Source organism: Strix aluco, chromosome 32, assembly GCF_031877795.1.
Source record: "Strix aluco isolate bStrAlu1 chromosome 32, bStrAlu1.hap1, whole genome shotgun sequence".
Classification (NCBI taxonomy): Eukaryota; Metazoa; Chordata; class Aves; order Strigiformes; family Strigidae; genus Strix; species Strix aluco.
Window position 1 is genome coordinate 317424 of NC_133962.1, and position 22253 is coordinate 339676.

Genomic DNA, 22253 nt, shown 5'->3' on the forward strand with positions numbered 1-22253 from the left:
GTGACTCTTTCCCTTTGTGCCCGACTTGGCTGCCTGCAGCCTCATTTTGCGGGTGCCGGGCATGGAATCCTTGCCTTGGACAGGAGACGGAATGGAACCGAAGCATGGTGAGCTGTGAAACGTGGCAACTTTATTCAACAACTAAGACAACATCATTTTTTTGTGCAGTCGGAAGGGCGTGGGCAGGACCAAGCAGGCTGTTGATGCTGAGGCTGCCATTGGCTCAGCAGGCAGAGCCCCTGCAGGAGATGGTCATGGTGCACTGCAGCCTGCACTGGATCCTGTCCATCCTGCTGCTCAGGCCTTCCCTCAGGTTCTGCAGGAGCTCCTGCAACCAAGTGAAGAATTCCACCAACTTCTGCAGTAGAATGGGGCAGGAGCTGAACCCGCCTGATTGCGTTGGTGTTGGCCTTGGCGTCTGAAGGGGGGTTGAGGGGAAGGCTGGCCGTGGCGTCGGAGCAGCCGTTACTGCTGGGCTCAGCCCCATCCGTTCTAGGATCCAGTCGTAAAAGTGCTGAGTGGAGGTGTAGATTCCGGGCCGTTTTGCTCTCGTACAGCCTCTCCCCCAGCTGGTCACCCCAACGAGCCAGAAGTACTCAGCATTCTTGTCTTTGCAGACGAGAGGAGCACCGCTGTCCCCCTGCAGTGGAGGAGAGAGGGTCAAGGTGGTGTCGGGTGGCTGCTGGCAGCACTAGGGCCGGCTCCTTCTCTCTGCCAGCACCCCCCAGAGCTGTATCCGGCACAGAGGCTCTGCTCAGGTGCTGGGGCCGACAGGACCTTGTCTGGGAGGGGGTCGTGGGCCCGTGGGGTAGGGCTTGTGCTCATCTCCGCACAGCGATGATGGCTGGGTGCAAGAGGGATGTTTCAGGGCTTGGAGCTGGACCTCGGGGCTGCCAGGAGCGCTGGGTGGGCTTTCTGGGCAGATTCCTGGGCCTCTGGGGCAAGTGGGGCCCTGGGCAAGGAGCTGCAGCCGGGGAAGGGGAGGTGAGCCCCGCCAGCAGTGAGGACCCAGCGGTGGGAGGGCGACTGGCCAGGCAAAGCCCGCACCGGGGTGTGTCTGGGTGGCTGTGCCAGGGCTGTCTGTGCCGCTGGGTGCTGCCTTGTCGCAGGCTCCTACCTGGCAGGTGTCGATGCCGCCCTGCGGGTAGCCAGCGCACAGGTTGTGGGGGTGGACGGCCCCTAGGTACCACCGGCTGCTGTTGCAGATGTTGAGGTCGATGAGGTGGACCTTGGACTCCTGCAGGACATCCGTTGATCCTTCAGCTGTGAGCACAGAAAGGAATTAACACCCAGCAGCTTGTTGCCAGGTCTCCTGCCCCTGTCTGGGTGAACCCCTTCCCTGCGGCTTGGCTTTGCACCGGCGTTGCCCTTCTGTCTTGCTGTGGGCCCTGGGCCAGGCCCATCTCTCTATGGGCACACGTCCCCACAGCCGGGCTCTGGCTCTCGCCTCTGCTGTCAGGAAGCCCAGTCTGCCTCCCCCATGTGCCAAGCTTGCACTCGGGACATGAGCGCTCTTTGGGAACTCACCTCTCGCTGTCGTGGACACCCAACCACTGATGTAGCAGGTCGTCAGCTCTGACACTTTTAGTGAGGTGTCGGGCACACAGGCAAGCTGTATGGAGTTGCTGCACTGGACAGGCTGGTCCAACTCCAGCAGTGCAATGTCGTTAATGTGTGGGATGTTCCTATAATCTTCACGAACGAGCAGCCGCTTAATAGTGCGCACTTGGGCCTCCGGGCCCAGCTGAGTCAAGTGGGTGGCCCCAACCACCACGCGCCACATGGTGATGTGCCTGGAAGGCAGATGGGGAGAGGGGTCAGAGGGAGCTGAGCCATGTGCTGCAGCAGCCCAGCCGTTGCCTGCCCTCTGCTTCACGCGGGGGAGAGGAAAGCAGTGCTGCGGAGGCTGCGACTGCCCCTGCATGCCTTGGGCTCAAGACGTGTCGAGCTGGAGGCTGTAGGAAGCTGTGGCAGGAGCCCAGCCCTCTCCTGAGCAGCCTCTCAGCCGGGCTCTGCAGTGCCCAGGCACTGGGCGTACCGCAAGGAAAGGGGACGGGAGTAGCACATGGTGCTGTGGATGGGGCACCCGTGAGTGCTGGGGGATATCGCTGTTCCTGCTCCTCCTTACCTGGCCTTGATGAAGCAGTGGGCTGCTGTGAGGACCCACTGCGGGCTGATGAGGGACCCTCCGCACACATGCCTCGTGCCTGCTGCCCAGAGATCCTGGATGCTGACGATCCAGGGCCAGGCCCCTGTCTGGGCGTCTGTGCCCCCCACCACGCGCGAGGTGCCGTCATCAGCAGCCATGGGCCGGAGCCCGCAGGTCCCTCTGCAACCAGAAACTCATCACCGTCCTGCTCGACGGCTCGCTGCTGTCCCAGCTGAAGGTCAGCCCTCTGCCCTCCCCACGAGGCGCTGAATGGACAGCAAGGCCAGGGAGCCCCGTGGGGTGGGCGGGCGGCCGCCCTCGTTTCTGCTGGAGCCCTGCAGGCGAGTTTTGCCAGCAGTCTGGGTGCTGCAAGGAGCCGAGGCTCCCACGTGGGGCTGGGGAAGCTGTGGTGTGGCCACAGGGGACCAGCGGGCACCCTCCAGGGAACCCTATCAGGGTGCCCAAGCTGCCTCCCAGAGCCTCGGCCACTTACCCACAGCTGTCCCAGGCACTGTGCGCAGGCCAGCACAGGGCCAGCACGACGAGGAGATGGAGCAGATGCATCGCTGCCAGTGGCATGTGCCAGCGGCCAGAACCGAGGACTTGTCACCACCAGTGCAGCAGCCGAGGCAGTGCCTGCAGGGCTCGTGGTGCCCTTGGTGCCCTTGGCAACGGGGCTGATGTCACAGCGTCGCTGGTTCCGGGGGCTGGGCACGGTGGTCTCCCGGGGTGGGGGGGGACAAAATGGGGGTTTCCAAGCAGGAGGGGAAGCAGAAGCTGGGATCGGACACCCCCGACAGACCCCGCTGAATGCTCTGTTTGTGGGACGGGGTGTGCAGGCCCCGTGGCAGGCAGCAGCTCCTGGCCCCCAGCACTGCCTGCCAACGGCCAAGCAGGAAAAACCCAGCGTGGCACCACAGCCTCTTTGGGGAGCTCACCGCGCCCCTGCTCTCCGCAGCCCTCTGCCACCAGGTCCTTCCCAAAACTCGTACAGCGGAGAACAGAACTGCTACAGGCAGCAGCACACGTGTGGGTGTGGCAGAGCCCATCTGGTTCCAGCCGTGCAGGCAAGCAGGGATGTGCAGCCACCTCAGCCCAGCAGAGCCGAGCAGTGTCACCCTTCCCGCACACAGCACGGGACAGCACTGGCCACACCGGCCACGTCAGCCCCAGCAACACCCTCTGGCAGGCGCCGTGTCCTCGCTCTCTAGGAGTTGTCTCGCTGTTCTGGGCCAACACCGACAAGGGTAGTTGTGGCCCCTGGTGTGCGTGGCCAAGGACAGGCAGCCGTAAGCTCCAGGCAGAGGAAGCTGCTCCTGCTCTCAGCCCCACATGCCATTCTCCATGGCCTTGGGAAACGCTGCAGCAGCCTCAACTCCTCAGTCTGCCTCCTACGGCCGATGGCGGAGCCATGCTCACATGCAGGCTGCAGGGCAGTCCCGGCAGAGAAGCAAGAGGCAGCTGCCTGAGCTGTGCTTGCTGAGCAGGGCCGGGTCCCTGCAGGGGCGAGAGCAGTGGCCTGAAGAACAGCAGCCTCAAAGCTGGTGAAAGGCGTGGGAGCTCCCTGCTGGCATCCTGGCTTGTGTGGACAGACGTCAGGCACACAGCTGAGCGCCCAGCCTGGTCCCGAGGGTGCCAGGGCAGGCTCCCGCTGAAAGCGGAATAGCTGCTGTCAAGGCCCCTGAGGCTTCTGAGGCACCAGGGCTGTGCCCCAGAGAAATGCGACTAGAGGCTGCTTTGTTTTGGGGAGGTTGACCGGAAGGTGAGGCCCCAGATCTGCTTCGGGAGAGCAGGCAGAAGGCGGCCTGAGAGAAGACGACTCGTCCTCTGTGGCTATTCCAGCACCAGGGTTTGCCGGTGGTTAAGGGGGGATGATGTGAGAGGGGCCACACGCCAGAGATAATTGAAGGGAGAGATGGGGTGATTCTGGGGAGAGGAAGCGTGTGTTTGTACATCTTACAGTGTTTATGAATAGACATATATATGTATTCTGGTTTAGGATACCTTATAGCAAGTTAGTGTGAATCTTTTCACTTTCAAACCTCTAGTGAAGTGGCTATTCGAATAATAATGTATTTTACTGAATTATTTTGTAAATCCTTACATTGGTTAATGATTAAGTGCTGCTAGTCATTAATAAATCTTGATTTGCTGCTAAATCATTACTGGGTTAATATTTCCATCTGCAACGTGCCCTCCCTGGGGATGGCCAGATAGTCCAGAGGAGAGTGTTCCCAAGGCCCAGCAGCAGTTCAGGATGCTCCTTCCGTGTTTCAGGGCATCTTTTTCCTTGTCTCCAATTCTCGGGATACAGTTTTTGGAAGCTGCCTGCCGAGAGGGCAGGATGGGGTGGGGGCAAGGAGCGCTTGCGTTGCCGTAGGCCAGGCCGTGCGACCTGGCCCAGCAGGCTGAGCAGCCTGTCAGGCAGTCCTGGGCTGCAGCTGGGGCCTCGCTTTGGTCCCAGAGTAGCGTTTTAAGGAAGGAAATGCCTTTTTCTGTAGTCTGTATAAAATAATAGATCTGAATTTTAAGCACTAACTGGCTCTTGGAAGACTTTCCAAGGAAAGTAAGAGTCCTGATGCCTGTTTGATGGATGAGGAGCTCAAAGCAGAGCACCCAGCTGAAAGGGCATGAGGTGCTGGGTCTGAAGGAGCCGCCCTCTGCAGCTGGGCAGCAGCAGATACACATGTGCTGGGCCTCAGGACTGAAGCAGTTTGGCCGAGGTTTGTGGCAGAGGGGCACAGAAATCAGTTCTCCCTTGTTTTATCCAGGGGCTCCATCTAGCAGGTGGTGTGGCCCTTTATGGGATCTGGGAGATTACGGCAGATCTGGATATAGGTGACTTGGTGCCCCTGGCCTGCCCTGGAAATGCTCTTGAGGTTCCTGCTAATACAGGAAATAGCAGAAATAGACAGTGGGGGATGTCTGTGGATTGCTCATGAGCAGTAATGCCAGTGCCTTATTTGTAAAATAAAAGACAACCTTTTTTCTTGGTGGTGAGTTCAAGCTTGCAGAAGCCACCCAGACACCGCCAGTGACTATTGTCAGTGTGTGATGGTGTGGAATTAAGGCTGAGCTGTAAGAGTGGCAGGTGCTTTAATTATGTATTTTGTGATTTATTTACCCTTTTTCTGAGATCTGTACTTAGCGGCTTGGTGCATTCTAAACAGACACAAACACCACAAGGCTCACGCAGTTCTCCACTGGCAAAGTTTGGAGGCATCAAAGTCTAATTAAAAGTTTGAATTTACTTCTAGAATTGAAAAACCCAGAGGAAAGGAGTAACAAAATCCCTGCCAATGTAACTGCACAATGTAACTGACAGCTGTATTGTTTTTCTTCCCTGTTCCCAGATGCTTTGTGCTTCCCACCTTTCTCTTTGCTTCCTTTTGTAAAAGTGGCCAATTTAGTAGGAATCTGCTGCCGGACTGCAGCTGGTGTCTGTATCTGATTAGTTGCACCCAGGAGATGTATTGGCCCTTCACTCCTCAGCGCAGGAAGGGGGTGGTTCTCCAGGGTGGTACCGTCCCTACGAGCCACGTCCAGACGTTCCAGATAATCCATCCCGGAGACGCTCGCTGGCACAGAGGCTTTCAGGACGGGTGCAGATGGTTCCAGCCCTTCTCCACCGAAGCTAACAGAATGACTTAGCATCTGCTTCTACATGAGGAAAAAGGCATTCTAAGTCGAACGGGTATTTTCACTCTCTCGGATATATTGAGGAGAGACCACCTCAGCCCTGAAAACATAAAGCACTTTCTAGTGAAAAATGCAACAGGTTAGATGAAGCCCAAAGTGTGCTGGCAAATGGAAGAGCAAGATTACAGGTTCTTGAACACTGAAGAGAGCCTCAGCAGCTCCAGACTGCTTAATACTGCACCTAGCAAAGGAACGCAGAAGCACACTGCATTGGGTGATGGCAGGACGGACGGAAAGCAGGACTTTAAGACAGTAACAAATGAGCCCGTTTAATCAGACCCCAACCTTCACATTTTGAAACACAAGAAATGTTTTTAGAATCAACTGTACAAAATGCTATCAAGGCAGCACCCCTGCAACCACCTGCCTGCCATAGGGCAGTTCCTGTACTTAAAAAAATCCTCAGCCAGCCACGTTCAAAAATCACTTATTCTCTGTTTCTATCTTTCTAAAAAAATTTCTGATTACCAAATGTCTGGGTGGAATTTCACAGACAGTGGGGAGCTGCCAAGCCCTGGTCTCTGACAGTAGCCGTCACCAGCTATTTCAGATGTCGGTTCAAGGAGCCCGGCAAACAGCAAACATGGGTTAGCGCTGCAGAAAGGGGCAAGCAGGTTAACAGAAGTAAAACTCCAAGAAAATGAATTCCTCACCTGTCCCATTTCTGGGGAGAACGTGCCTGACACTGTGTTCTGCTTCTTCAGCTTCCTGACTGATCTGGACACTCCTTCTCTTTCTTGACTGCTCCCTGAGCTTCCCGCAGCCTCTCTAGGTCATGCTGACAGGCCTCTCGCTGCCTCTCGAGCTCTTCCCTCCCCTGATTCAACTTCTCTCTCAGCTGCCGAGTTTCCTGCAGCTGAGCTTCTGTGCTTTCAAATGCCCTCTGCTGCCGACTCCTCTCCCGTTCCAGGCGCTGCTGCTCCAGCTCCAGCTGCCTCTGCAGTTTCTGCACATTCACCAGTTCTCTCCGTTTTTCGCAGTTCCGCTGTTTCTCCTGCTCTAGCAGCAGATTGCCTCGGGTAGGCTGCAGCCGGTGTTGCTTCTCCCAGTCTACCATGGTGGCTCGTTGCATCTCGATGCAGCTGTCCTGCTGAGATATCACTGCCTGGAGGGGAGATAAGAAATTCAGCATGAAACCCATGGGTTCAGAAAACATGCGCAGCTGAACAAAAGACAACAGCATCTACCAGATTAATCACAGAGACTTCTGCCTTCAGGAGCAGATCTAACTTCCAGCTTGTACCGCCCATCGGGACCGACACGATACTGAAGATGGCTGAGCAAATAAGTTATGCTTCCCTATGGCAAAATTAACATTTCTTGCTCCTAGAATTATTACTCTGAATCCAATCAGTCACAATATCACTGATTACAAGGTTACGGTAAAAACAACTAATACATACACATGTGTATATCAACAACAACTTTAAGAGGAAGTGGGCATGGAGAGCAGACAGAGCTCCAAGTAGCAGAAGAATTTCATTTAAGTGAGCCGGAAAAAGGAAACAGTTACTTAAGACAAGAGATCTAACACTTCCTTCAAAATACCAGACACGGAGTTTGTTTCCTGGAGTCTCGGGTCTTAAATTCTGCACTTCACTCTAGCTTTAGGGGATATTTTCAACGCAGCTCATCTCCACACCTGCATAAATTTTATTACATTTAATGCCTAACAAACCTCTTGGATAGTAAATAGTGGTTTACATGAAGACTGGAGAGCACCTGTAACAGCATTTGTATCCTCTGGACAAGCTGCAGGGGAGGTGAGGCAGGGGGAGGGGAAAAAAGACATTAGACACTTGAACAGAGCTCTGCTTTGATGCATTAGACTTCTGTTTTCTTTTTAAACAGTGAACATAATCAGCGGTATCTGTACAACAATACACACAACGGAAGCAGGGCTGTAAGAGTGCTCTAACACAGTTACAGCCAGTAAAGCCACTGGCCGGCACGACAAATGTCAGTGTATTCGTCCTTGCAGTGATGTAAATCAGTGCCCAGCAAATCTCAGTGGGATGTCAGGGAGCAATCTTCATCATGTTTTCTTCACATGACCCACTTAATGATCGCTTCTTCCCATGCTCCAGCGCTGAATCACTACACAGGGAGTGTAGTGCCTCGCGGGAGATCCAGAGGCCAGTTCTGTCAGTGAGCAGAGACCACGCGATCCCTCCAAAGATGCAGGAGCAGCAGTCAGCCAGCTTCGAATGGCGTGTCTACACACCCAGAACCCACCTGTGCTTTCTAATGGGACTGTCACCTCTGCATTCATAATGTGTTTGAGTCATAAGGTACAGGCTGCTACTGTGCTTGTGGTTCCACGGACAAAAATACTGAGTTTTTTGGTGGGTTTTTTTGTTTGTTTTGTTTTTGCATGTTATTATTATAATATGGGTATTTGCCATTAGATTTCCTACCAGCAGAAATAACATACCCAAGACTCTATGGTGGGCTGAAGACCACTGCTGTCAGCTGGCCTTGTCACATCGCACTGTAAAAAAAGACAAACCCAACACCTGTGCTAGAGACACTTGTTGGCGTTGGAAGTGCTGCCAGAACAAGGTGGAAGGGTTCATCTCATCAGGGAACAGCGTTTATGGCTGGAGCAGAGATTGCTCCCGTACACTGAAGGACACGTATCAAAAATATTTAAATCAGAGGCCGTTGTATGGTGATAAAGCTAGTGTTAATGGTACAGCATCAAATGAACAGATATAAAACCAAATTATCATGCACCTCAAGTGCTAAGTTATCTGCTTGCCCCAAAAAACATCCTCAATTGAGTAATTTGACAGAACTCTGTTACACTCTCACCCTACCAGCTATTACAACTTTTAACTTTGTGAGATTTGTTCTGTCAACACTAGTATGAAGAGGAACATGAGGAAATGCATTTATATCACGCATAAGGCAAACATATGGTTTGAGATCCTTCTCTGCATCAGAAGGGAGGTTGTGGAGCTGCACATCTGAACTCACTGCAGGGCCTCTCCAGTTCCACTGTCTCTGGTCACCACCACTGTTCCTCCTAAAGATACCAGCTGAAAGAGAAGTGAAGTATGAGTAGCTCACACCAGCACTGGGCCTGTGAAAACTCTTTGTATTAACAGAGAAAACAGGAAAAAATTGTGACTTTGAACTTAGAACCAATATGCAACTGCATGGCTTCTCCATGCTGATTCCAAGTGGAAGAGCAGACAATAGTGACGAGTAGCACTGCTCAAAAAAGTATAAAAACTTGAGGAGAGTGGGTTAAGATAAACAGGGGGAGTAAGTTCAAATTACATTATACTATTTTAAGTGAAGCAACCACAATGTGTGCATGAAAATGATCATCTGTGGCTACCAGAGTTGCAAGCTCGTAATATGGAATACCTGTTAGTAGAAAAATTCTATTCAAAGCAGCACCACTGTAAGCGTGGAAGGAGGTAGAGGGAAACCATAGTGTATGAAATGTCTGTAGTGTGACAGACATATAGCCTGTCAGAGACAACAGAAAGTATTCTAGAGCTTAACAACCAGTGAAAGAAAGACCATTTCTCAATAAATGCATAAAGCAAAAATGGAGATAAATAGTATCTACTATTTCCACTCATTTCGTTAATTAACTGATGAATCATCTGAGGCAAAAGGACAATTTATATTATCTAAGGATTCAGCGACCCTTTAGTGACTGTGCAGACACAAAAGAAAGCGGAAAAAAGTTTTCAAGATTCAATAATAAAAACAGGCAGCTGAATTTAAATTTCCTAGGTTTTGAGGTCAAGCTTATTTTTTTCAACAAAATTAAAATTCTGTGTGGAATTGTGATAATTAGGAAGTATGGGTTGAAATGCTCTCAGCATAACACCGAGAGCCCTACTCTGCTCTCTGCTGTTGGTATCAGAAGCAAAAGATACAACAGGCTAACACACTCAACACACGCTCTCATCCTCCTTTCAGAGCCTGGTGAAGCTTCCTTAAATCAGAGCTTCACTTAATTCATTGTTCTTATCTCATTCTCTGTGCAGAGAAACACAGTAAAGAGCTAAGCAGCTCAGAAGAATGCTGAAGGGTCCCTTTCTTACTTTTATTTGAAATTGAGGGACTACTGTCATATCCTCCAAAGGTCTCTGCTCTCCTGGGGAGTCCCAACCCAGAGGAATCCTCAGGCTGACAGGATCCACTGCCTAAGTGAGTGAAGATAAGGTTCTGGAGATTTCAGCTAGGAAAGAGGAGAGCATGTCATGTAAACAGCCATGTCTGTGCAGAGACAAGTGCATCATGCTAACAAGTTAAAAAAAGAATTCAACCATCAAGTACATTAAAAGATCGGGCAGTTTGAGAAATTTCCTGCAGTACAGATGAATTTCCCTTCATGACTAGCTCTTTACGACAGGCTCTTCGTATTGCACATATAAAGATGACCTCTTCCTCGATTGCAAGTTAGATTAGCGAGCCTTGAGTGTTTAGGGGGTTTTTTTCAAAATAAAAATTATGTTTGTGCTTATTTTCTTTTATACTTTATTATATTATTATATTATTCTTTAGATAGGCTATTTTAATATATAACCTTAATACAATATTATATTTCAGGACTGGTGCATTATTAGACCACTCAGTTACTCATCTGAATAGACTCACCCTAAGACTCCACTGGTTGATCCTTAAAAATAAAAAAATCCAAGGTGTGAGAAGGTCCTCCACCTAAAAACACCAGTGCACTTTACCTGTCTTGCAGATTGGTTCTGAGAATAAGGAAGTCTGAACAGTGTTACATACAAGTATTATGTTACTACAGGATGATTTTCAGGACCTGTACTTAGATCCTACGTGCTTATCCCCACCCCTGCACCTGAGGGAACGCAGACACATTCCCACAGTGCATTTACCTTCAAAATCACCTCTCCTTGCAGATTTTCTGAGATATCTCCTCGAAGAAGTAGCTTAGATCCGAGATCCTTGGGAATGGTCTCCAAACCCATTCATTTCAGATATTTCTAGATAAAACTGTTGCTTCTCAGTTAGACTTTGCATAATCAGGTCGTCCTTCATGTCCAAACGCTCTAAAGGAAGAAACAAACTCAGTTCTGCCTTCCTAATCCCTGTCAGTATAATGTTCCATTTGGAACATTATTATTCATTTTATGGTCAGAGCATCAAACGCAGAGATATAATTAACAGGTAAGGGGAAAGCTCATGGAGCATACAAAGCTTATTAGACTTACTTAACTATTTCTATATAAACTTGCACTACCTTGAAAGACTTATGAAGGAGAAACTTGATCATGTTTAAAAGAGTAAGACACTCATAAATCACAAATGATGCTGAGAAGCAGTTCAGGGAATATATAACTAGGTCATTACCTTGAAAATCTTTCAACTTAGCAGCTGTTGCTTCAGCCAGCCTCTTCTCTGCTCCAGGTTCATGAAACATTCCTCCTTCTTCATCAGGACAGCTGTGCAAAGCGGGAGACAGACAGAGGGTTGATGTGCACATTAGAGAACTTAAAACCATCTCAGGATTCAACCTGAAGCTTTTGCCTAGGATGTGGTGTATCTTGTGAGTCAATCTTCCTCCCTTATCCAAAGCCCTTTGGCATTTGACATCAGTGAATCATTTTTTTTGTTTATTTTTAAAAATAAAGCAGAATAAAGTCTTTGGCTGCTTTTTTTTTTTTTTTTTTTTTTTTTGCATCTTTATGAGTGGCTTCTTCCCATTGAACGCAGAATCGCACGCTTCAGTCTTACAAAGAAAGTTTAGCGATAGTCAAATGGATTTTTACAATAAATTTATACCTATGAGTCTTGTGAAGAGAAGACAGATGAGCAAGAAATCAAACCCTCCCACTTTCACTCATCATTTACCTTTCTACAGCTCTGCGGATGTGTGTCATCCAGGAATTCCTCTTCTCTTTTGAGCTTGTGTGAATTTCATACATTTCGGGTCCTTTTAAGGAAGCGCTAATTAAAAACATTGCCTTTTCCTCATTAGCTACCTCTCTTACAATCAACTTTTGCAATGAGGTAACTCGTGGTTTAGAGTCCTGTGTTCAAGGAAGAAACATAATGACCAGACATGGGTATCTCTGGGTTTGCTTTATTAACAACTCAGAGTTGGGCCAACACCTCAGTGAGTGGCCAATGTCCAAAGGACTCAGGCAGGTTATACACTATTTCTAAATCTATTACCTAAGTCCAAAGTCTTTGTAAGTTTCCACTCAACCTTTTAGTTCTTGATTCTCATCATTTCTTAGTTATTAGTTATTTATGATATTATTATCTCACACAATTCTGAGAAAGACTCCAAGATGTTCTACGAAAAGCTTAGGTAGAGTGAGCAGTTTCGATATCCTAAATTCTCTTAATCTAGCAACCCCCCTGTGTTTAGTCAATTAATCATCCTTTGTTAAAAGTGCCTCCATAGGATTAGCTTGACTGGGTTTTAGAGCAGCCTTGGGTCGGGACTATCCAAGAAGCGGGCTAAGAACACTTTTCAGGCCTGTTGAGCAGCACCCCGGTGCCTTGGTAATACGACGAGATCGCTCAGTCCCGAACACGTTTCACTAGGCCTTAAAATCTATTTCAAATATACCAGAGGTTATATTTAAAATTCTTTTACATCCTGCAAAACAAAATATAATTTATTGCACTACATTATATACATTCTTTAGGGTTTGTGCTTCCTAGCTCCCCATCTTCCTACTTATACAAGGCCACCATGAGCCATAACATCACGACACTGTAACTTTATTGCTATGGCCTCTTCACATGACACTTTTGACATTGTCATCGTCAACCACAGCTAAAACATGGAATGAAGAAGGTACATTTCAAAAACAAGAGGTCTTGGTACCTGATTGAGTATTAAAGCATGTATCAATTTAAAGACCCGAGGATTCCCACTGGGTCCCAGAAGTGATTTTACACCAAATACTCAAGCATTTTGAACAAGACTCAGAATCACTGATAATGCAATTCACACAGACACTCCTGAATGCACTAACAGTGTTCTGCCTAATCCCTGCTCAACCACAGCGCTGCTTTCCTCATATTTGCAGAGGTTATTTCCATGCCTCACAATTCAAGATTGATACCACTCAAGGCGGCAGCAATTTATTGGGCTCCAGAGGAACAACTGCCTTTCTGCACAGAGTATTAGTAGGGGCTGAAGGAACTACAGGAAAGTTCAAATCACACCACAGGAGCATCAGAGTGTCACCACCAGCAGAGCATTACCACTTTTCTACCTTCACAAAGGAACTGTTTCCAGATAAAGGAACTGCAGCAGCCCTCTCTCACCCAGAAGGCATAAAACCATTAACAGCACAGTAAAATCCAATCTCTTTTTTTCTTTATCCTAACTACTGCTTGAGAAAACAGAATGACAACTGGTACTGTCAAATACTTTCTAGTCTTTCTGCCCACCTACAAAATAAGTTCCTTTACCAAAAGCAGAAGCAGGACACCAGCAACTCAGTAAAGGAAACCAGGATTTGTTTCTTCCCATGTATTTCAGGCATGCCTGTTAAAAGAGAAATAGAACAAAACTGGGAAGATGAACACCGTATCTGCTAGGGAAAAGCCTGATTATGTTTAAAGCACAGAGGACGAATGATTTAAGGTCTCTTCATCCAAACAGAACTATCACCCGCGCCTGGCGCCAAGATTGGTGATCTGCTTTAAGGCTCCTGGCTAGCACAGAGAAATGCTCACTTATAAATGTTTTCCATAATTACAGTAAAACTCTGAGAACAGGAGCAAAATGCTTACTTGGCCTTAAACATAAATAAATTAATAAAGATATAAAAACAAGACTGAGAGAAAGAATGAGTGCACAGACCTGAAAGATGTTATGCAACTTCCACAAGTGTGGGAAGTAAGAGCAGAATACTGCACTTTGAGTGGCAGAATACTGCCACACACAAAAAAAATCCACAATCACCTCCCATAACTTCTCTCTTATTTGTGATATTTCTACCACTACTGCACCCCAGGCAACAAAACAAAAGGCACTATACCTAATTTCAAATGTATGTGCCTCTGCAAATGTATGATAAAAATGTATCAAAATTATTCTCTTGCTAAAACTACGTAGAGAATAACAAGATTAGCTATTTCAGCATTGATAAAGGTCCACCTATCATCAGAAAATGAAGAGCTTGTTAAAAGACATGCCAAAACAACAAACGACTAGTTGTCAATGGAAACCCCTTTCCTCCTGAGACAAAGGAGCAAACTGTAGGCCGAAAATCCGTCCCCCCCCCTCCGCCCCAAGGAAATAGAAAAAATTCTCCCTGATGTCAAGCTGGCTTGGATTCAAGTTTAGCTTGCAGACAGGTTCCCTTCAGGCCCATCGGTGGAGGGAAGTGTTGATGCAGCCACTGCCCTCCCACATGGCCCCGCAACATCGCCTCTGCTCTTGAAATCCACTTCATTCATCAAGAATTGTGTAATATAGTCACCTACACACATTTTGTTAAACTTTAACTAGACATTCATATTCCCTGACATTTACGCATCTTCAGTGATTACGTTCGATAATTATTTTCCTATTAATTATTAGTAGGACCAATTCTACTTCAAAAGCCTCGGTACATTGTTAAGCTAACCGTAATTGGGATATTAACTTAAAAATGTATTTCAGTTTTGAAATCATGCATTTGCTCCTGTCCTGGTTCAGCTAGGATAGGGTTAAGTTTCCCCAGCAGTGGGGAGGGAGCTCTGGCTGCAGTTCATTGACGATATCATTGTATGGGGGGACACAGCTGAGGAAGTCTTTGAGAAAGGAAAGAAGATAATTGAAATCCTCCTGAAGGCTGGTTTTGCCATCAAGTGACAGAAAGTTAAGGGGCCTGGAAGGGAGATTCAATTCCTAGGAATAAAATGGCAAGATGGGCGTCGCCACATCCCAATGGAGGTGATAAACAAGATAACAGCCATGGCCCCACCAACCACTAAAAAGGAGACTCAGTCCTTCCTGGGCGCTGTGGGGTTCTGGAGGATGCACATCCCAAACTACAGCCTGATTGTGAGCCCTCTCTACCACGTAACCCGCAAGAAGAACGATTTTAAATGGGGCCCTGAGCAACAACAAGCCTTAGAACAAATTAAGCGGGAGATTACCCAGGCAGTGGCCCTCGGGCCAGTCCAGGCAGGGCAGGAGATTAAGAACGTGCTCTACACCGCAGCCGGGGAGAATGGCCCTTCCTGGAGCCTTTGGCAGAGAGCAGATGGGGAATCCCGAGGCCGACCTCTAGGCTTTTGGAGCCGGGGATACAAAGGCTCTGAAGCTAACTATACCCTGACTGAGAAGGAGCTACTGGCAGCGTACGAAGGAATTCGAGCTGCCTCAGAAGTGGTCGGCACTGAGACACAGCTCCTCCTGGCACCCCGACTGCCGGTGCTGGGATGGATGTTCAAAGGAAAGGCTCCCTCCACACATCATGCAACAGATGCCACATGGAGTAAATGGGTTGCGCTGATAACACAACGGGCTCGAATAGGGAACCTCGACCGCCCAGGATTAGTGGAAGTGATCATAAACTGGCCAGAGAGCAAAGATTCTGGGATGTCACCAGAACAGGAGGTGAAACGTGCTGAGGAGGCCCCACCATATAACAAGCTGCCAGAGGAGAAGCGATATGCCCTGTTCACTGATGGGTCTTGTTGCATTGTGGGAAAACATGACGATGGAAGGCTGCGGTGTGGTATCCCACACGACGAACCACTGAAGGTGTTGAGGGACAAGGTGAATCGAGCCAATTCGCAGAGGTGAAAGCCACCCAATTGGCTTTGGATATTGCTGAGCGAGAAAAGTGGCCGAGGCTCTATCTCTACACTGACTCGTGGGTGGTGGCAAGTGCCCTGTGGATGTGGTTGCAGCAATGGAAACAGAGCAACTGGCAGTGCAAGGGCAGGCCCATCTGGGCCGCTGAAGTATGGCAGGACATTGCAGCCCAGGTGGAGAACCTCGTTGTGAAGGTGCGCCATGTGGACGCCCATATACCCAAGAGTCGGGCCACTAATGAACATCAACATAACCAGCAGGCGGACCAGGCTGCTAAGATCGAAGTGGATCAGGTGGACTTGGACTGGCAGCATAAAGGTGAACTGTTCATAGCCCGGTGGGTCCATGAGACCTCGGGCCACCAAGGCAGAGATGCAACATACAGGTAGGCTTGAGATCGAGGGGTGGACCTCACCATTGACACCATCGCAGAGATCATCCACGGATGTGAGATGTGTGCTGCAATCAAACAAGCCAAATGGGTGAAGCCCCAGCGGAATGGAGATCGATGGATGAAATATAAGTATGGAGAGGCCTGGCAGATCGACTACATCACACTGCCACAGACCCGCCAAGGCAAGCGCCACGTGCTCACAATGGTGGAAGCAACCACTGGATGGCTCGAAACTTATCCAGTGTCCCACGCCACCTCCCGGAACAACATGCTGGGCCTTGAAGACCGAGTCCTGTGGCGACACGGCACCCCAGAGAGGATTGAGTCAGACAATGGGACTTACTTCTGAAATAACCTCAGAGATGCCTGGGCAGAAGAACACGGCATCGAGTGGGTCTACCACATCCCCTACCACGCACCAGCCTCTGGGAAGATCGAGCGCTACAATGGACTGTTAAAAACTACATTGAGAGCAATGGGGGGGTGGAACCTTCAAACACTGGGACACACATCTGACAAAGGCCACTTGGTTAGTCAACACAAGAGGATCTGCCAATCGAGCTGGCCCGGCTCAGTCAAAACTTCCACGTGTTGTAGACAGGGATAAAGTCCCTGTGGTGCGCATGAGGGATCTGCTGGGAAAAATGGTCTGGGTTAGTCCTGCGTCAGGCAAAGGCAAACCCATCCACGGCATTGCTTTTGCTCAAGGACCGGGGTGCACCTGGTGGGTGATGCGGAAGGATGGAGAGGTCCGACGCGTACCACAAGGGGACTTGATTTTGGGTGAAAACACACCGTGAATTATACTGTGCTTTTGTTAATTTTTCTTTGTTAATGCTCATTGCTAAATGGCAGCTGGACGTGACGCAGATGGTACAGAACAAAGGGGTGGATTATGTCCTGGTTTAGCCAGGATATGGTTAAGTTTCCCCAGCAGTGGGGGGGGAGCTCTAGCCGGGTTATTCAATACCATGCTGACGTCAGGTCCGGGCGCCCAAGCGCGGGAGAATTGGTGACCGTGCGTGGTGTGCGGTCGCTCTCCTCACTGCTGTATTGGTACATTTTTTGTTCTGTTTATTGTTATTACTGTTATTGCTATTGTTACTGTTCTTGTTGTTGTTCGGTTTGTTGCTGTTGCACTGTTGTATTAAACCTCTCTTTATCTCAGCCCCGGGGTTTGTATTTCACTCCCTGTCCTGTTCGGCTGTAGGGTGGGGGAGGGGCAGCGGCAGCGTGGTCTCGGATCCTGGCAGGGCCTAAACCACCACACAGCCCCTCTCTATTTTATCACTTTGTACTGTCATCCTGCAATTTATTACAAAAGCTCGACCATAGCCGAGAGAATGAATAGGAGCCCAGTGTTACACCTTCCTGTTATTTAATGAACTTCAGCTGTCAGCTGACAGTGAGATGGACCAAGATCCTTTCCAAGGGTCTGCTGGAGATTCCCCAGCTCCACATACTATAACCTACTGCTGTGGCTCCTGCCTTAAGTATTTACAGCATATTTTCCCTTTCCCAGAATCCGATCCCTGCTATCCTGGATTGGCAACTTTGCAACTCCTTATTATTTACTCTTTTTCTGGCATCTGGACCACATTTCATAGAACCATTTAGGTTGGAAAAGACCTTTAAGATGATCAAGTCCAACCATAAACCCAGCACTGCCAAGCCCACCACTCCTTTCCCTGGATGCATGCAGGAATTGCTTCTCAGAAAATCATCTATGGATTTCAAATGCAAGGAAAGGACAGGGAGGGGGAGTTGGCTTTGCAGTTAGGCCAGCTGTTGCATTTTTCATCCTCAGCATCCACAACACTGTATAGACAGAGCAAGAGTAAGCTAAGCCCTCACGTACACACCGTGCAAAACAGATTTCAGGCCAAAACAGCCCAAAGGCCCTGTGCAAACCAAGGCGGGCAAGGCCAGCGGCGGCGAGGCAGGCAGCCCCCGTCCCCTCCACGTTTCACCCACAGCCCGGGTGCACTCACAGCCGCAGCCCGGGGGAAGAAAGGGAGACAGGCCGGCACTTTCTGTCTCCGGGAGCAAAGCTTGCTCCCTGCCCGGCTCCGCTGGGGGGCAGAAGGGGCTCCAGCTCCCAGCTCCTGACATGGAAAGTGCTGCAGCCTCCAGGTGCCTCTCGCCCAGCACAAGAACCCCCCACCCTGTGCTCCAGGAGTAACCTCCCCCTTCGGATCCTCCCCAAAAAAGCAGCTTTCGTGCAGGGACACAGATCCCACAGGAGGGCGAGCGCAGCACACTGCCAGCAGAGGTTGGGCAGGACCGAGGGCCCCCTGCCCCGGGCACCCCCCTGCCCCAGGCACCCACCTCTCGCACAAGGGATGCCCCCAGCCCTGTGGCGTGGGGCAGGGGGTGTCACACACACACCACCACCCCACCCCCCCCGCCTCTGAGCTCCCCCGCAGCCCCGGTCCTTGCTCCGCCCCGCTCCCAAGCCCCCCCCGCCCGCAGCTGAGCAGCCCGGCAGCACCGGCACCCAGAGCCGCCCTCCGGCTTTCGGCCAGGGAGGGGACGCAGCCACCACCCCCCCAGCATCCCCCACCTCTCCCACTCCGTGGGGGCCATGGGGATCCCTGCTGCCAGATGGGCTGTTGCCCCCCATTGCCAGGGCAACTGGGCATCCTGGCCAGCCCCAACACTGCCATGGCAACAGCAGGGACAAGGGGTGGGGGCATCTCCGGGACACGGGGGCAGAGTGGACAGGGATGCTCAGCGCCCAAAGCCCCCAGTGAGCACAGCAAGCAGCCCCTGAAACCGCCTCCAGCACACCCGCCCGGCTCCAGCACAGCCGCAGCCCCGGGTGCATTACCCCGGCATGGGGCAGCGGCTACAGACAGTCCCTTGCTGACCCCGTTCCGCTCTCTGACCCAGTCCTGGGCGTCACCATGCCTGGAGATGGAAAAGTCCTCAGACAGACCCCCCCTCGCACAGAGCTCCCTGCCCAGGTACACGGGTGCAGCTGAGACAGGGAAGTGGAGGGACGACCAAGCCTCTTCCAGGCTTCTTCCCGAGGACAGGGCTTATCGGTTCCAAGAAGGCTTGCAGGCCAGCCACAAAATGAAGCATCAGTGTGGTGGTTTAGTCCCTGCTGGGGTCTGAGACCATGCGGCCGCTGCCCCTCCCCCACAAAGGGAGTGAAATACAAAGCTCCGGGGCTGAGATAAGGAGAGGTTTAATAAAACGGTGCAACAGCAACACAACAAACAGCAACAATAACAACAACAGTAATAACAATGAACAGAGCAAAGTATGTACAGATACAGCAGTGAGAGGAACGGCTGCACAAACCCACGCGCTCACCGATTCTTCCCACGCTATGGCGCCAGGACCTGACGTCAGCATGGTATATGAATAACCCAGCTAGAGCTTACCCCCCACTGCTGGGGAAACTTAACCCTATCCTAGCTGAACCAGGACAATCAGGCATTGCCCCCAGGGGAGACCCACGCTTTCAAAAAGAGAGCCCAGAAGCTGAAATTGACACCACCCCCCATGCTCAGGAGCATGGACTCAGAGGATGTACGGGGTTTATATCGCTGCCCCCTCTCCATTCCTGGGGTTGGACATACCCACCTCTGCTCCCTCAGGGACCAACAAGCCCCTCTTCCCTTGCCAACACTCTCTCTGCCCCATGAGCTCCCCTCTGTTTTCCTGCACAATATCCAGCTGTCACCAGTAAGCTCAGCTTGGAGCCATCCTTCCCAACTCACACTTGGCTCTCAGCTGGCTGCCTGCGTTTCTGACTCCAAGAGGACACATGTGGAGCAGCCCAGGGCATGGAGAGGGGATCACGCTGGCACACAGCCCAACACAGAAGCAAGCCAGCCCCCTCAGCACTTCAGACAAGCCACCCTCCTCCATCCTAGCAGGGTCTGACCGAAGCAGGCTGCTGGCCCTGCTCTCTTCAGAGGCACAGGGAACTGTTGGTTCATGCAGGGAGCCGCTCTACAGAGCTGAAAATCCTTCCCCCATCCCCTGGGAAATGCTGCTGACACAGCTCTCATCCTCCTGCAGAAACACACGAGCGTACAGCCAAGGGCAGCAGCAGGCGTGTGGCATTATTAACCTCTCTCTTGCTGCAGTGCCGGAAGGACAAAGGGCACGATGAGCCTGCATCCCCCGACAGCCCTGCTGCAGGCTCCGAGACAAAGCCACAGCACAGGCACTGTCTAGCTTCTGAAAATCCAAAAAGAGTAAATTGGGTTTTCAAATAAAGCAAAGTCCTTGGCCCCAACAAGTGTAATGCCTCCTAGATTTTCTTTTTCTGTAATACTATGAAACCATTTAATCCAGCCAGCTGTCTTTGTGGAAATGCTGAAGAAAATATACAAGCCTCAAGGAGTTAATCACAGCTCAAGGGGAATCTCTGACATGGAGGTTAGCAAGGCAGTAACTGTGAGGCTGTGATTGCCAGGAGACAATGCCACAGGAAGATGGGTCCGTTCTGGATGGAGGTTCAGGCCTGACTCAGCAGGGTACTGCCCTTAGGCATCTCAGCCTAAACAAGAAAGTGGACAGTTGTCAAGGGCACTGATCACCTACACAGTTACAGGATGCTTCAGTACTTCTGGGGCTCACTCTACCTTAATCCCAACTCTCCTGGCCTTGTGTTTCCTCTGGCAGCTAAAAACCACCTAAGTCCCCACCATATTGAGGGCAGAAACACGCTGCAGTGCCAGCACACTGTAGGAGCAGGGCTTAGTGGCCTTTCACAGTCACAGAGGCAGAGCAGGGGTCAGTCTCTCCTCCTCCACACCCAGCTCTTCTTCTCAGCTGGAAGAGTCCTGCCACGGCATTCTCCATCCCACCCAGTGCCACAGGGCACCACGGGCTGGGCAGCACCAGGCCCTCCTCTCCTCCACCCAGGGAGGGCACAGAGCCTCCTTCAGAGCCCAAGCACATGGCAGCTCTCTACCACTGGGCATCTCACGCATTTAAAACCATGGCAATACCTGAGCACCCACAGCCCAGCAAGATCCTCCCATGGTCAGCTCCAAGGACCACGCTAAATGCCACAAGTGCTCCTTCCCTCCAACTTCTCCAGGCCAAGAAAAAAACCCTCATGTGCTTTACCTGGTCCACCACAGCTTGGTTGGCATTTGCAGCTTCTGGCATCACTTGGCAGCTCCATTTGCAGTGGGACGGGTCTCCTTGGCTCCTGGCTTCACAGCAAATCGGTCATCCAAAGCCCCAGCAGGTCCAGTACCTCTCCTGCAGGGCACTTTCAAACACCAACATCTGGTTCTGTGACCTGAAGCAAAGGAGAGGAAGGTTAAAAAACCAAGAGCCGTTAAGTGGGACACAGGGAAGGGACAAACCCAGACCGTGACATGCATTTCAGCCTCAGCCCACAGGAGCCCCAGGCACAGTCACAGCAGCTACAAAGCACCACAGCGTGTTCAGAGGCAGTGCTGGGAAAGGAGCAGCTTGCTTGCTTTATGCCTTGTGAAGCACTGAAGGGACAAGCTGGTCTCCTCGCCACTTCCAGGACAGCGGGTGCAGCTCCCTGCAGCACATGGGCTGTGCCAAGAGGTGCTGGGGCAGCCTGAAGGCACCAGCTCTGCTGGGCGAGGAAGTTACAATGTGATCAGGCATCAAGAAAAAAGGCAAAGTGGGATGTGACTCCCAGCACATCACATTTCGGCAGTGGGAGCAGAGGGGCAGATTTTCATTTTCCAAGCTGAACTGTTAAACGAGCTCTTCAGATTCTTCCTTTGAACCTCTTCCCACCCTTCACACATCCCAAGAACTACCATGAATCAAAGAGCCAGCAACGAAACCAGCCCCAAACATCTCCTGCAGATTCGCCTTGAGAGAAACCTTCCCACTCATGAAAAAACAGCTTTGTAATAAGCGTATGGCCCCAAAACACAAAGCAGGAGCGGAGCCACTCCTGAAATCAGACTGGTTGATCATAAACGCTGATCGGTCTGTGCAGGGAGCACCAAAGGCCTGAAAGAATGAATCTGCCAAGCCACTGGTATCATTTAAAACAGCTGGGATTTTAGAAGACAAGACAGTAACCACATTAAAAAAAAAACAAAAATGAGGATAAAAAATTAAAAGATAGGCACCCCAGGGGGTCCAGAAACAGCCAGGTTTGCATCTCAGTGACCACCAGCACAAGCATCTCTGAGTTTCAAGGCTCAGCGTTGCAGGACAGACCCACCCAACCTGGAGCTGTCAGCCTCACGGCAGAGCTTTTGTTTCCCATTACCAGG

The 22253-nt window shown here is 50.6% G+C and overlaps 4 protein-coding genes across 4 annotated transcripts in view; all 4 read right to left on the reverse strand.

The window, feature by feature from the left end:
- The window catches only part of LOC141916928 (uncharacterized), a 118087-nt gene that overhangs the window by 54668 nt on the left and 41166 nt on the right, over positions 1-22253 (reverse strand). The window lies entirely within an intron of this gene.
- On the reverse strand, positions 110-2728 carry LOC141916953 (acrosin-like). Its single transcript, XM_074809954.1, has 5 exons — positions 2643-2728; positions 2129-2329; positions 1528-1793; positions 1118-1263; positions 110-640 (listed from the first exon to the last, which is right to left on the reverse strand). The coding sequence occupies exons 1-5, from the start codon at positions 2726-2728 to the stop codon at positions 224-226; spliced, it is 1116 nt and encodes a 371-aa protein (XP_074666055.1). The 3' UTR covers positions 110-223.
- Positions 5362-7014, reverse strand: LOC141916950 (rho guanine nucleotide exchange factor 18-like). Its single transcript, XM_074809951.1, is given in 3 exon segments — positions 5362-5809; positions 6502-6560; positions 6563-7014. Coding segments are annotated over 3 exon segments (939 nt in total). The 5' UTR covers positions 7005-7014; the 3' UTR covers positions 5362-5371.
- On the reverse strand, positions 9916-12077 carry LOC141916951 (rho guanine nucleotide exchange factor 18-like). Its single transcript, XM_074809952.1, has 4 exons — positions 11696-12077; positions 11195-11286; positions 10720-10893; positions 9916-10052 (listed from the first exon to the last, which is right to left on the reverse strand). Exons 1-3 carry the CDS (start codon positions 11803-11805, stop codon positions 10775-10777), a joined length of 321 nt encoding a protein of 106 aa, XP_074666053.1. The 5' UTR covers positions 11806-12077; the 3' UTR covers positions 9916-10052; positions 10720-10774.